This window comes from Chroicocephalus ridibundus, chromosome 7 (genome assembly GCF_963924245.1).
Source record: "Chroicocephalus ridibundus chromosome 7, bChrRid1.1, whole genome shotgun sequence".
Lineage (NCBI taxonomy): Eukaryota > Metazoa > Chordata > Aves > Charadriiformes > Laridae > Chroicocephalus > Chroicocephalus ridibundus.
The window spans coordinates 10,597,418-10,611,879 of record NC_086290.1 but is presented as its reverse complement, the minus strand read 5'-3'; the positions used below and the strand labels follow the sequence as shown (position 1 = coordinate 10,611,879).

Here is a 14,462-nt window from a genome sequence, read left to right as displayed (position 1 = left end):
GCATCTGCGCCCAGAGCCTCCTCATAGTCGCAGGTCTGCTACTGGAGGAGGCAGATAAGACTCCCAATTTTTTTTCCATGCAGACTATGAACACGCGAACCTTTACCTCACTGCTTGCCAGTGAACCAGGTGGGGAAAAAAAAAAGAAAAAAAAAGATGATGCTAAAGAAGATGATGCTGGGTTAGTTTTTCCCTTCATTAAACAGATAGGGAGCTGAGAGTTGTTCTTACTAATATGATTGTGTAGTAATCAGATGATTTGGAGCTGTTATTGTGGAAGATCACCAAGATTTAGTGGGACATTTCTTGATGATATTAATATTGACTTCTACCTCCTGGTTTGTCTAAGATGACTGCTCTCTTTGGTCAGAAAATACCAATCTCGTTCCAAAACACGCTATAACTCAGAAGCAGAAGGCCTGTTCCTGAATCTCTACACATCCAAAGAAATGCTTGCCCCAAAGGAACGAAATCCCACAGCACATTTAATTTTCTGCACAAAAAAAAAAAAAAAAAAGCTGTGGTCCTTCATCTGGGATCTGTGTCTCTCAGGATGTCTGGGCTGAGGCCTCGGGCAGCTGAGGGATGTTGTGTATCCAGCTAGAAGAACCCACCCCAACCCATAACCACCCTTCCCACAGCCACGGCTTTGTGCAAAATGACAGAGAGGGTAAAACGGCGAATGCGAAATCTCCTGAGTGAAAAGGAATTAGTAAAACCCCATATTCATGAAATATTGAGAGCTAATTATATGTGCATCGGAAACCTCTGGGGGAAGGGAGATGGAGGCCTTTCATTAGACGGTAACTGGAACTTTTTCATCATTTGTCTAGCTCAGGAATGTAAGGCTGCTGTCTGGAGAGGGATGTGGGATTTGGCTGCAGGGCTGGGTGTGCAGGTGAAGTGCCATGCTAGCAGAGTATTTCTATTGTACTCTGGCATGTCTTGGAAAAGGTTCTCGGCTGTAGCAGGTCGGTGGGGCTGGGTGCTCCTACATCTTGGTCCTTCTTCAAGACCTCTTCAGTTGTACGCAGCAGGAGAAATCATTTCTCCCAAAATAATTTTTCATCCTCCTGCCACCCAGACCCCAAATGGGTCCAGAGTCCTGTCCCTCGCTTCAGTCCTGGGCATGGTTTCTCCTGGAGGGTGCAGACCCCAGTCTCTGCCCGCCTGCCTCCAGAAAGTTGGGTTTATTTGCTTTTGACCCGCTCTCTGCTTTTGTGCAACTGAAACAAATGGCTAGGTGTTGCCGCTGCACCATCGGCCAAATTCAAGACCAAGATCAGAACTGGTGAAGAAGGGGGAAAGTTTTTTATCATGCAGCCAGAGATAAGCAGGCAAAGGACAACCTGCCCGCTGCGCGGCCAGCAGCGCCCGGCAGCCACAGGGCAAGGGATGCAAAGTAAAAAGAGGGGTAAAAAAAAAGTAGCCTGCAGCAAGTGACGGAGCGTTTTCTCTCTCAAAGCTTTGCGGCGACTTCAGAGACAAGGATGTCTCCGGGCCACCCCTCCCAGCTCTTTGCCTTCTGCCCTTCGCTGGGAGGGCAAAGGCAGCCGGCTCCCTCCTGCCAGCCCCCCTGCCCGCACCCGCCGCTCGCCTCCTGTAGCCGAATTCATTTCCCCCCCGTGATCTCCAGGCGATCCGGGCCGGGGCGGGGGGGACGACGGGTCGGGGACGGGACGCGCGTCCCTCCCCACGCAGGGAAGCGGCCCCCCGAGGAGGAGCGCAGGGACAAGCCGCCTCCCGGCAGCGGCTCCTCCACAAGCCGCCGCTCCGGGCCGTGCCCGGGGCTCCGCTCGGCCCGGCCGCCCCCCTCTCCCCAAGCCGAGCCCGCGCACCCGCGGAGCCCACGCACCCGCGGAGCTGCTCGCCTTGCTCCCGCGGAGGCGGCGGCGCGCCCCGGCCCTCGGCAGATAAATCAGCATTAAACCCATTCCCCCTCTGATCCCTGGTGCCACCGTCTATTACTCCCCCAGTGCGTTTTCTATCACCTTTTGTTAGAATTACACAGCCGGAAACTTAATTTACCCGGAGCTTTAAAGACAAATAAATACAGGCAGGCCGGTGTCCCTGCGATATGCCTATTTACTCCCGCGATCCATAGATAATTATGAATTGTTGTGATTTTCAGGCTGCTGCTGTTTTAAATACCTTCTCAGCTACTCTCCCCAACTGGAAAAAAAACCAAAACCAACAACCAACCCGCCCACCCTTCCCGAGCAAGGGGCAAAGAGCAAGAGACCATAGCACTTGCGCTGGGCTTTATTTACTTTTGCTATTATTGTTATTATTATTTTCGAAATTTGGAGCGAGCGAGGTTTTCAATTGCTGAAATAATTGCCTGGGAGAAAGGTTGCTTAATCTGTTCATACATTATTGACTCGGGCTCCAATATTTGGCTTGCCGCTTTTTATCGCAAGAAGATCACGTACGAGAGTCTTTTGCATAACAATTTTTAAAGAGGACACATCCTTATATCAAAAGTGGACGTGACTTGAATTTTGCCGACGTTTGTCCCTAAAATGACCCAATTCCGGTTACTGCCACTGGGCAGCAGTAACATTGCATCATTTCTCCAGGCAATAGACTTATTTTGCTCTACTCTCTGCCCCTTTCCCTGCCCCCCCACAAGCCAACACGTACTTTTAAAGATGATTATTTTGTCTTGCTGCGTTTTAGCCCTACACACAGTGTTTTCTCTCCCTGGGAACGGATGAGCAGAGAGGAGCAAGCCCGGCTCGGAGGAGCAACATGGCTAATTAGCGCCGAAAGTTCCCGTGCAAGGCAGAAATAGTGCCTTCAACGAATTTTTGCTGTGAGTCACCGCAGAGGGACCCCGGCGCCGGTGCCTGAGCCTCCAGCCACCTCCCCGAGCATCGCTTTCCCCGATGAGCATCAAAAGAGCCCCCCGCTCCCTTGGTTTTTCAAATCGAAATCGTGCTGCTTCCCAGCCCCACCGGTCAAGTTAATTCCGGAACAAAGGAGGACAAAAACACAAAGGATTTCTCTTCACCCCCCCCCCCCCTTCTTTCTCCCTGTCTTAAACTTCCCCAGTGTTTGCACCCTGGCCCGGCGCAGGCCGGGACCTCCACACACACCCCGGCATCGCCTCCCGGGCCCGGGCCCCGGCCCGGAGCCATGTCCCGGAGATGGCGGGGGTGTGAAATGACAGAGAGGGCTCGCTGGGGTGAGGGGAACGGGGCCCGACTCTCCTCCGAGGCACTGGTAAGGAGAAAACCCTGATCTGCCCGCAGACTGGGAGGGGAGAAATGGTGACACCCATGTCCCTCGGCCCCGGTGCTGCTGTTTAGACCTCGGAGTAAAAAAAATAAAGGCTGGATCCTCTTCCCTCTTCCCCCCCCCCACCCCGGGGCTGTATCTGCACAAGTCATTGCTGGAGGCGTGCACCTGAAAGCCGGGGAGAGGACCCCGGGGAGCATCCTTCCTTCCACGCAGAGAGTTGACCAAACTTCCCACGGTGACTGTCCCCCTGCTCCCGGGCGCAGGAGGAGCCCCTCGGGGCGGTTCTCGGGCTGATGGGGAAGCCGGGGACGGGGGCGGGGGGGGGGTGTCGTGGCCGTGAGCACCCTCTAACAACTACATCTATTTGCACACGCGTGTGTGCAGGGGAATATTCCCTTACACGCCCGCTGCACCCACGCAGAATTGCGCGCACAAACCCTCGCACGCAAATACACGCGGAGAAGCGCTGCACCGCGTGGGTTGGGAGACACGGCGGGTCTGCGTGGAGCCGGACGCGCACCCTCCCAGCACCCACACCCACGGGTGGGCGGCCGTCCCGCGGGTGCCCCTTTGTCAGCCAAAAATCCAACAGCCGGGGAAGGGCAAGGCTTTGCCGCCATGAAGCACCCTGCACCCACTCGAGGTGGGGAACGTCTTCGGGGGGCCGTTCCCAACGCCGACCCCCGGCACCCTGCCCGGGCAGGGAGACCCCCCCCCCGCCCCGCTCCCTCTCGCCGGAGCCCCGGCCCCGGGCGGCGAAAATATCCCCGACACTTCCCCGGGCTGCACGGCTCCCCGAGCGGAGACAGAAGCAGGGCGAGACGTAGGTAGAGAGAGACGGAGGAAATTGGAAACATATTTAGAAATGTAAATGGGGTTCGAGCCAGCCCGACACCCTGCGAGGGGGGGAAGGAGGCGCACGCCGGGACCAGCCCGGTGGAGCGGAGCCGGGTGCGGACCCCGACCCTGCCACAAACTTTCAGCCCCTTTTGGTAACGTCTTTAGCGAGGGGACAGGAGTATCTGCCCCGCAGTGGGGTAAACCAGCGCTCAGAAACATCCACTGTAACTTAAACCAGATTGTCAGGAGGCAGACAGGGCTGGAGCAAGGCGCTCGGACTGCTCGCCTGTCGAGAGGATGTCGCTGCCCTTCTCGGATGTATTCCTCCCCCGGCCGGAGAGCCAGAAACAGCTCCGGGAGCCGGGACGTTTTTAAGGCAGCCGATCCAGGTGACTTGTGCTGCTCGCAGAGAGGTAGGGTGGGCTGCAGAGGTGGGTGGGAGGCGGGAGGGGGCTTGGGAAGCAGATGGAAAGGGGTTTGCAGCCAGGCCACTGGAAAGAAGCGAGCTCTTCTCTCTCCTTTCTTCTCTCCTTTCTTTCCTTGTTTCCTTCTCTCTTTTTTCTTTTCTTTTCTTTTCTTTTCTTTTCTTTTCTTTTCTTTTCTTTTCTTTTCTTTTCTTTTCTTTTCTTTTCTTTTCTTTTCTTTTCTTTTCTTTTCTTTTCTTTTCTTTTCTTTTCTTTTCTTTTCTTTTCTTTTCTTTTCTTTTCTTTTCTTTTCTTTTCTTTTCTTTTTTCTTCCTGCTTCTTTTTTCTTTTTCTTTCTCATTTTTATTTTCCTGATTTCTATGCTTCTTATCTATTTTTCCTGTCTTTTCTGGTTTTCTGTCCTATTTCTTTTTCCTCTTCTTTTTTCTTTGCCTTTTTCTTTTTTCTTTCCTCATCTTCTTTTTTATTTTCATTTTATTTTTATTTTCCATTTTGTATCTTCTTTTCCTTTTTTCCTTTTCCTTTCACTTTCCTTTTTTCTTTTTCTTTTCCTTTTCCTTTTTTCTTTCCCTTTCCTCTTTTCTTTTGCTTTTCATTTTTGTATTTCCTTTTATTTTTTTTCCTTTTATCTCTCCCGTTCTTTTCGTTTCTTTCTTTCTTTTTTTTTTTCCTTGTAGGAAAAGAAACAAACCAATAATACCACTAAGAATAAGAAAGACAGTTTTCTCTGCCCTCCCCAGAAACTTCTGCGGAGTGTTTTCGCCTCCGTCCCCCTCGGGAAGCGGGGACAGACAATGAAGTAAATAAAACTAAATCTTTCCTGCAGTTCCCTGTGACTTGCGAGCCGGGCTGCCGGGCTGGGGTGGGGGTGGTCCTGGATGGTAATTGATTCATAACTGTACACCAGGACACCAGGGCACAACATCCCCGGCGCCCCGGGAACTTCTCGGGGGAGCGGGGCGGCCGCGCTGCCCGCCCGGGCCGGGGTGCGGGAGCTGCCGCTGCGCCGCCCGCGCCGGGGTCCCCCCACAGCCCGTCCCTCCTCTTCGATAAAAACCTCCCCTTCCTCCCTCCCCGCTCCCCGCGCTTGGAGCGGGAGAGATTTGGAATCCCGGAGATGTAAACCTGTGCCCCGAAAAAAGTTTCGAGCGGGGCTGCTTCCAATACCTATTTACCAACGAATTACACTGCTATTATTGCTTTCAATGAAGACTGAATCCCCAAGCGATAATTGAATTAGTCTATTGAAGAGACTGTCAGGTACAATGACGTGGTATATCCCGCGCATTTCCCAGGGTCTATAGGCTTTGGGGACCCGGAATGTATAGTCTGACCTTACAGCTCATAATAATAATGCTGCACTTGTAGCAGAAATCTATTCGCATTCACTTTTAACAAAACCTCTGGTCAGCCAGTCCCTGTAGGAAGGATGAAATCTATTGTATTAGAACAACTCATTTATGTCCTTCAGCAAAGGCCCCAATGAGATCTGATCTAGACCTAGAAATAGGATTACCACAGCGTATATTAACCACGTTTCTATACTTCCTCCTTCCTATAAGGGCGCCGAGGAAAAAAAAAATATTGCTAAGGATTTTGTATCCGATTTTAATTTTAATTTCAATTTTAAAACTTCCTCCCTTCGGTGGCCTTCCTCAAAAAGAAGAAAAATAGAAGAAGAAGAAGAAGAAAAAGAAGAAGGAAGAAAAAAAAAAAAAAGACAGCAAATACAACGAAATCGGAGCAATTATTTCCCCGATTTCCGAAGAGGTTGCGGGCGCCGCAGCTGCTGTCGTGCGGCGGGAGCAATGCGGGCGCCCTCCCCGCAGCTCGACGGCGGGCACCGGGGGTCCCAGCACGGTTCCCCGGCCCCGCCGGCCCTCGGATGCTCTCCGCCTCCCGGATTTCATTTTCTCCCTCCCCACGCCAGGATGGGTGAACCCGAGCCCCAGCGCCGAGAGCCGGTGGGGACATCACCCCGCAAGAGACCCCACCGGGGCACTCTCGAGGGGCAGCGAGCGCCGCAGACCGGCCCCGGACACCGGAGCCCTTTCCGGGGAGAGCTGGGTGCGCCGGCCCCGCTGGACGCACCGACGGCTCGGCGGGACCGGGACCCCCCGACGGCAGCGTGAGAGGGGCTCGGCAGGGTCGGGCCCCCCCGACGGGCGCCTCCAAACCCAGCGGCACCCACAAGCTGCAGAGGGAACTTTTTCCTAAGAAAGGCTTATTTTTTATTTAAGCTTCCGTCCTTAAGACACGGTGTAGACATATTACCCCGATTACTGTAACTATCTGCTAGCCGGCGAGTAATATTTATCTATTTAGATAGGAAGGGTCGCGGTGGAAAAAATATCCAGCCTGGAAATATACATCGTCTTTTCCTTTAACCCCTCCTCATTCATCCAGTCGATCCCCCACCCCCTCCGAACACAAACCTACTCAATTTATAGAGAAGCTTTTAAAATCCAGAACAGTTTCTAGAAGAAGGGAGGACACCGGATGAAATAATTCCCCCCCCCCCCGCACACACACACACACACGCACATACACACACACGCACATATACACACACTTCCCGCCCCCCCCCCCCCCCCCCCCCCCCCCGCGCGCTCAGGAAGGCAAATTAAATAGTTAAAGGCTTCGATTTCTCTCTCTCTCCCTTTTGTTACCCAATTTTGGAACATTTAAGGATGGGTGTGTGTATTGTATTCAATAATAAAAGCTATAGGGCCGCCAGGACATTTATCATCCTATTACTGTAACAAATCCGGGCTCCCAATACATGAAAGGTAAAATGAATTACCGACGTTAAGCCGTCAATAAAGTCATTTCTGTAAATGGTGTCTCCGAAGGACTGCAGCATTATTCAACTAGCTTTATCAGCAGCTGGGAAATTACGTGAAGAAGCTCGCAGCGTGTAATATGGCCCTGCTTACTTTGATTAAGCGTCTTGCCAGGGAATAGTGACAGTGCTTTTGACCAGGTTTTATTCGCCGTCCTGTGATGAACGCCAAGCTGATCAGGCGGAATGAAGAGTAATTAAAACCTATAAATTATCTTTTGCAGCCCTTCTCAAGGCGTCTCTTGCAGGAGAGATAAGGCAGCGAGCCCCCATTTACAGCTCTGAAAGGGACCGCGGCTCACAAAGGCTACGTGGCTAAATGGGATATTGATAGTGTCCTAATTAGAATTTAATTAAGTACCCACGCTCGCTTTTGGGATAAAGATTTCAATTTTGCTAACTTAAATATAAATAAACCCAATTTCGGTGCGAGTAAATGATATGATATTGTGAATGCAGGGGGGGTTTAACATTCATTTAATTGCGGATGAAGCTCTTGATTCCAGGGCTGATTGTGCTCCGCCAGCTATTATTTTAGGGGATTATTGTGCGGCTGAAGGTAACAATTCGGTAACGTTTCCCCGGTACGGAAAATAACCGAGCGTGCTTCGGAGGTGCTGGCACACACACGGGGAGCTGCTGCCGGACACCCCCGGAGGTGTCTCCTTCCATTCCCGGTGCCGGTGGCCTCCCGAAAGCCGAGCCGCCGAGGGGAGCGCACCCCGCCGCGGCCGGCACCGCAGCTCAGCCCGCAAAGAGAGGCGCAGATATAGACACGTGCAGATAGATATCTATAGGTTTATTTTGAGCACGCACCCATGCATATAGAGGAGATATAGGCGGCGGCACGTGACGCGGCCCGGCCCCGCGGAGCGGCGCGGAGCGGTACGCGGGGCCCCGCGGCCTCCCCGCGGCCCGGCCGCTGTTTTGACGGGGGAAAACGAGGGGTTTGGGTTAGGTCAGGAGGAGAAAAAGCCGGGAACTCCCCTTCCCGCAGCCTTGGGAAAGGGCGGCGGGCTGGAGTGCGGCTCCAGCCCGGAGCAGGTGCCTGCGGCCGGCCGGGCAGCGGCCGTGGCTCCGGGCACCCGCCGGGACCCCCACGTCGTGCAAATCGTGAGGTGTCGTGGAGCCCTTCACCCCCCACCGTGGCCCTTCGTGTGAGCACCGACACTCCCCTCCCACGGAGCAGACCGGGAGCTCCCGGGGCGGCGGGGAGAAGGCACCGGCGGCGGGAGAGCCGCCCGCCTTGTGGCGCCGGGCTGCGGCCCCCAGCAGTCCAACAAAATCAAAACTGCAGCCACGCAGTCTTATTTTTTTAATTTTTTTTTTCCCTGTAAATTATTTTTTTTAGAAAGCCGCGGCAGTCCTCAAAAAGTGCCTTTTTCTTCCCACCCTTTACAATCCTTAAATTTTCCCTTCTGGCTCAACACACGTCCCGAGGTGCTCGCTCTCTGCCGGGGAAAGAAAAGAAAATACCAGGGGGAAAAAAAAAAGGAGAAAAAAAAAAAAAAAGCAACAAACCGAACCCAAACAAACAAACAGACATCAAAAAGCAGACGAGGAAACACGATACGAATTCAGCTGTGAGCTGGCGGCTGATCTGCTTCATATCCCGAAAAAAAACCCAACAAATAACCCCAATAAAGGAATAAACCAGCCGAGCGGCTGCAGCCCTGAGCCCAGCTCACCCCGCCAGCGGCTCCTGCCTTTATTATTATTTATTTATTTATTCATTATTATTATTTTTTATTCGTCCAAAAAATAAAGTTTTGATGCCGGGCAACCCCCCGGCATCTCCCCCGCCGCGGGGGAAGAGAAAATAATAAGAGAGAGGAAAACGAGCACCCACTGATTTTTATTTTATTTTTTTAAGGGGAGGGTGGATATTATTGGGGGTCCGGGCGGGGGGGGGGGGGGGGCAAAAGGAAAGCGGCCGGTGACCGAACCCCCGCCACCCGCGGCGGCTCACGGGGTGGCTGGAAGAAATTGCTTGCGGGGCTGGTGTGTGTGTGTGTGTGGGGGGAGCACACGACACACACAGAGGGACACGCGTGGGGGTGCGGGCGCCGGCTCCCCCCCGCCCCGTCGCGCCGCTGCCCGCCCCGTCCCGTCCGCCCCGTCCCGTCCCGTCCCCACGCGGGTTTTTATGGCGGCGGCCCGGCGGGCGCCCATTGGGCGCGGCGGCGGGGCGTCAGCGGCGGCGGCGGCGCCCCATTGGCCGCCCCCACGTGCGGGGCCGCCTCACGTGCTTCCGGTGCGAGTGAAAAAAGTGTGGCTGAGGGATTTTTTAGGGAGAGTTTGTTGCACGGACCGGAGCTGTCAGAGATTTGGCCTTTTTTTTTTTTTTTTTAATTTATATTTTTTTTTTCAGAAGGAAAAAAACCAAACCAACCCCCACCCCCCCCAAAAAAAGGGAAAAAAAAATATTTAAAAAAATAAATTTACTCCCCGGGCCGTGCAGCACCGGGGCCGGCGGGGACGGGCTCCGGCAGCCCGCGGCGTGGGCAGAGCGCAGCGTGACAGCGGGGCAGCGCGGAGCCACCGCGCCGGCGGGAGATGGGCAGATTTTGACGGGTTTTCGGGGGGGCGGGTGTTTTGGTGGGTTTTTTTGGGTTTTTTTTTGGGGGGGGGGGGGAGGGAGGCGCGGTGTCGCCGCAGACCTTTTTGGGTTTGGTGGTTTTTTTTTTTTTGGTTTTTCTTTTTTTTTTTTTTTTGGTGGTGGAAATATAAGCTGATCGGGAGAAGGGGGAAAGAAGCCCTCGAGTGTCTCCCTGGTTTTGGATCCAGCCGTGCGAGGGGGAGAGGAAAAAAATAATATCTCAGCTCCAGCCCAACAAGTGGATTTTATTCTTTTTTTCTTTTTGTCTTTTTTTTTTCCTCTTTTTTTTTTTTTTAAATTTTTCCTCCCCCATTTCCACCCCGCCACCCACCGGCAAAGTGGGGTGGGCGTAAAAGCCGGGGTGGGTGGGGGGGAAAAGAGGCAGCGATCTCCGTGGCGGGGGCTGAGCATGGAAGAGCCGCCGGAGGGGCACGGCCACAGAGACGCGGCGCCCGGCCCGGCGAGCAGCGGCAGCGGCAGCGATGGCGAGAGCCTCCCCGTCTCCCCCAGCCCCGCGCCCGCCTCCCCCGCCGCCCCCTGCCCCCTGCCCCTGCCCCGCCGCCGCCACCCGCCGCCCCCGCCGCCGCCGCCCCACCGCACCACCAACTTTTTCATCGACAACATCCTGAGGCCGGACTTCGGCTGCAAGAAGGAGCCGCCCGCCCCGGCCGGCGGCGGCGGAGGAGGAGGAGGCAGCCGGGAGCGGGACGGAGACCGGGGGCAGAGCTCAGGTAGAGAAAACGTCAACCCGCTGCTGGCCCGGCCGCCCAACCCGCCCTCCCTCCTCTGCCCGGACTCGAACTGCCGTCCCGACGGCTCCGCGCCGCCGCCGCCGCCCGCAGCCGCCGCCGCCGCCAAAGCCAGCCCCGCCGCGGCGGTAGCGGCGGCGGCGGCGTCGGGGGCGGCCAAGCCCCCCGCCGACGGGGGCGAGACTCACCCGGCGAAGTACGGGGAGCACGGCAGCCCCGCCATCCTCCTCATGGGCTCTAATAATGGAGGACCTGTTATAAAGCCCGACTCGCAACAGCCGCTGGTGTGGCCTGCCTGGGTCTACTGCACTAGGTATTCAGACAGACCGTCCTCGGGTAAGGAACCGCGGCGCATCTGGGAGCTGTTAAAATCGTGACAAGGTCGCCCCCCCCCACCTCCTCCCCTTCCCTTCCCCCCCCACCCCACCCCGTGCTTTGGCTCCCGGCCTGCTGAGGACCTCGCGTAGGGGTGTGTGTGGGGGGTGTCCTGGGTCACCCGGGGCGAGAGGAAACGCGTCCCCCCCCACCCCGCCCCCCCACCCCACCCTACCACCCCCCCTCCTTCCTTCCTCCGATTCTCCCAAATTTGAATGTGACGCCGGGCCCCGATTCGGCCGCGTTTCGATGCGGAGCGACCCCCTTTGCCGTGCCCCCCCCGCCACCCTGCCCTCCCCTCCTTTGCCGCAGCCCCGGGTGTTCCGCAGCGCGGCGGCCGGGGGTGGGAGCGCTGCGAAAAAAAAAAAGGAAAAAAAAAATAGGCAGTGGATTCGGCCGTTCCCTCGTTTGGGGGCTTTTTCTCCCTTTCTTTTATTTTTTTTCTGGGTGCTGGTGGCCTTTCGGGGGTGGCGGGGGAGGGGGAAGAGACCTGAGACACATGTTGAGCGGCTACTGGAGGTGCGCGGGGAGTGGTGGTGGTGCGTGTTTTCTCGGAGGGTGAAGAAAAAGGGGTTTTTTATTCGGAAGGTGGCGGAGGGGCTGTTCATGGGGGCCGCGGCAGTGAGGCAGAGCCGGGCAGGCCCTTAGGCCGCGCATTGCCGCGGGAGCCGGTGCTCCCTGCCGCCGTTTGGGGCCCGGCTCTCGAGGCGGGGGGGACGTGCCTCTGCCCGGGGCCGCCCGGGTGAGAGCCGCCTGCTCGGCCCTGCCGGCCCCCGGCCCCGTTCTGCCGCCCCTTTCCACGCTGTTTCCCCTCTCCCAAGCGACCCCGGCAGCCCCTTATTTTATCACCGTTAGTTTCTATTTTTAATTGTAATTTTTTTTTTTTTTTGAAAGAAGCGGAGGGCGAGGAGAGAGGGTTCCCCCCGCGACACCCCAGGCCAGCAGCCAGGGATCCGCCGGCGCGGCCCGGGGCCGGGGTGGGTGGGCTGCCCGGTGCCGGCACGGGGGCGGTTGCGGGGCGCGGGGAAGGCGGCGGTGCCCGGCCCCGCTCCGCGCTGCCCGGCCTGGCTGCTCCCCGCTGGCGGTCAACGCGGCGCGATCGGCTCGAGCCATCTCCATCCCCCGTTATTGACACGTCCAGCGACTTGAAACTCAGAAAAGCCACTTTGATTGACTCGGGTGATTGATGGAGTGATAGAGCTGTCAGACGGCGCGGCCCTCGCTCCCGGCCGGCCCGGCCACGGGTGTTTTGCTACCGATTCCCAGGGCCGCCGTGCGCCAGGCGTTTTACACTTGCGCCTTTATTTCTTTTCCTCCCCTTTCTTCGGGCAGAGGATTATTTCTGCACATCCTCCCCGAAGCTCCCTGCTCGCCCCGGCTCGGAGGGGAGAAGGGCGAGGGGAGGCTAGCTGGGCTCGGCCGCTCTCTTTGTTGTGCTCAGAGCTGCCCACCCGGCCCCGGCAGCTTCTCCCGGCTCCGGGGACGAGCGAGCTGCGGCGGTCGGAGGCGCCGGCTCCCCGCTGCAAGGTGCCGGGGCAAAGCCATTCACTCCCCGTGCCCTCCGCCCCTCCGCCGGCCGAGCCCGGCAGCATCCCGCCGGGCCCCATCCTTCTCCCCGCCGAGCCGCGGGGAAAATCCCCCGCTCTGGGGAAGGGCTGCGCCGGGAAGAGGAGCATTCGGCCTACTCGGCGGCCGGGAGGCCTCGCCGGCTGCGGCTGCTGCTGGCGGGGGGCTGCGGGCCCGGGGCCGCCCGCCGAGCCCGGCAGCTGTCGGGGGATTTTGCCAGATCCTTTTCTCCAGCGCTGCCTCCCCTCACCGCTCCCCCCCGGGCCGGGCTGACGTGCAGAGGACCGGGGGTAGCCCCCCGACCGGGCGCTGTCCCCCCTGGACGCGCCCCGGTGCCGGGCTTCTTCCCCTGGCGAGCCCTGTGGCACTTCACCTGGCCCCATCCCGGCCTGGGGACGGGGCGGCGGGGTGGATGGGGGCCACCGCTTTCGGAGGGGGTTCATGGAGGGAGCTGCAGGCGGGGCCGGGGGTCGCCGGCAAGGATCGGCCGCCGGAGAGCCCGGACGACCCGGGCAGCGGCGGGGCTCCGGGGTGGCGGCGTAGAAGGGCCCCCCGGGGCTGGGCTGGCCTTGCGGAGGGGGCTGTTGCCCCCACAAAAAGAGACCGAGGCAGCCCCCGGGCAGGCTGCTGCTCCCGGCGGCTCGCCGGTGCCGGGCCGCGGGGACCCTCGTCCCCCGCGCTTCCCGGCCGAGCCGCTGCCCACCCCACGGGTTCCGGCCCGGGGCCGGGCAGCGGGAGCGCGGCTCGTCCCGGCGGGGCGAGCGGAGCGGCGCCCCGACGTGTGTCGGGGCGAGGGGCGAGCGGGACCGAGCCTCTCCCTTCGGCGGGGACAGCTCGGCGGGGGGATGCGGGTGTCGGCTCGGCCCCGGCCTCCCCTCTCCTTGCCCATCCTTCCCTCCGCCGTGCCGGGGTTGAGGTGGGGGGGGGTGTGGGGTGTGGGATGGGGGGGGCACACACGGGACCGGCAGAAATTCGCCCGTCGGCCATTTTTCCGGCGGCCGGCGGGGCGGGGGCGGCGGTCGGTCTGTCGGTCGGTCGGTCGGCGGCGCGGCCCTGCCCAGCGGCGTGTGTGTGCCCTGCCCGCAGGCCCCCGCACCAGGAAGCTGAAGAAGAAGAAGACGGAGAAGGAGGACAAGCGGCCGCGGACGGCGTTCACGGCCGAGCAGCTGCAGCGGCTGAAGGCGGAGTTCCAGGCGAACCGGTACATCACGGAGCAGCGGCGGCAGAGCCTGGCCCAGGAGCTCAGCCTCAACGAGTCCCAGATCAAGATCTGGTTCCAGAACAAACGGGCCAAGATCAAGAAGGCGACGGGCATCAAGAACGGGCTGGCGCTGCACCTCATGGCCCAGGGACTCTACAACCACTCCACCACCACCGTGCAGGACAAAGAGGAGAGCGAGTGAGGCGGCGCGGCCCCCCCAGCCCTGCGCCGCGGCGCCGGCCCGCCGGCCGGGAGGCGGACAGGTGCTATTTAAAAGCAGATCTATTGTCTATCCATAGTATAAGGACTCCGATTAAGAAAAAAAAAATAAAATATGAACACTTACAAAAAAAAAAAATTATCTCTATATAGCCAAACAGCATATGACCTTGTATATATTTAATTTCAGGTAAGAAATATGTGTAGCGATCTCTATTTGCTGGACAGTTTCTCTCTCCCCTTCTCTCTCTCTCTTCCAATCTCTTTTGTTCGTTTGTTCGTTTTGTTTGCTTTCCTTTTCATTTTTTTTCTCGATGTCCGTTGCTCTTGTTTTACAGTAAATGTCCGACTTTCCTGATCTTTCGTTTGATCTTATTTTTTTTGTGTGTGAATTTCTGTCTCT

General features: G+C 57.5%; 1 protein-coding gene across 1 annotated transcript; it reads left to right on the top strand.

Annotated features, from left to right (window-relative positions):
* Nucleotides 1-10,033: 10,033 nt before the first annotated feature.
* On the top strand, nt 10,034-14,176 carry EN1 (engrailed homeobox 1). Its single transcript, XM_063341364.1, has 2 exons — nt 10,034-11,034; nt 13,726-14,176. Exons 1-2 carry the CDS (start codon nt 10,359-10,361, stop codon nt 14,040-14,042), a joined length of 993 nt encoding a protein of 330 aa, XP_063197434.1. The 5' UTR covers nt 10,034-10,358; the 3' UTR covers nt 14,043-14,176.
* Nucleotides 14,177-14,462: the final 286 nt, after the last annotated feature.

Coding starts and splice junctions, on each gene's coding strand:
- EN1 (XM_063341364.1), top strand. CDS start 10,359: ATGGAAGAGCCGCCGGAGGGGCACGGCCACAGAGACGCGGCGCCCGGC. Junction 11,035..13,725: donor TTCAGACAGACCGTCCTCGG/GTAAGGAACCGC, acceptor CCCTGCCCGCAG/GCCCCCGCACCAGGAAGCTG.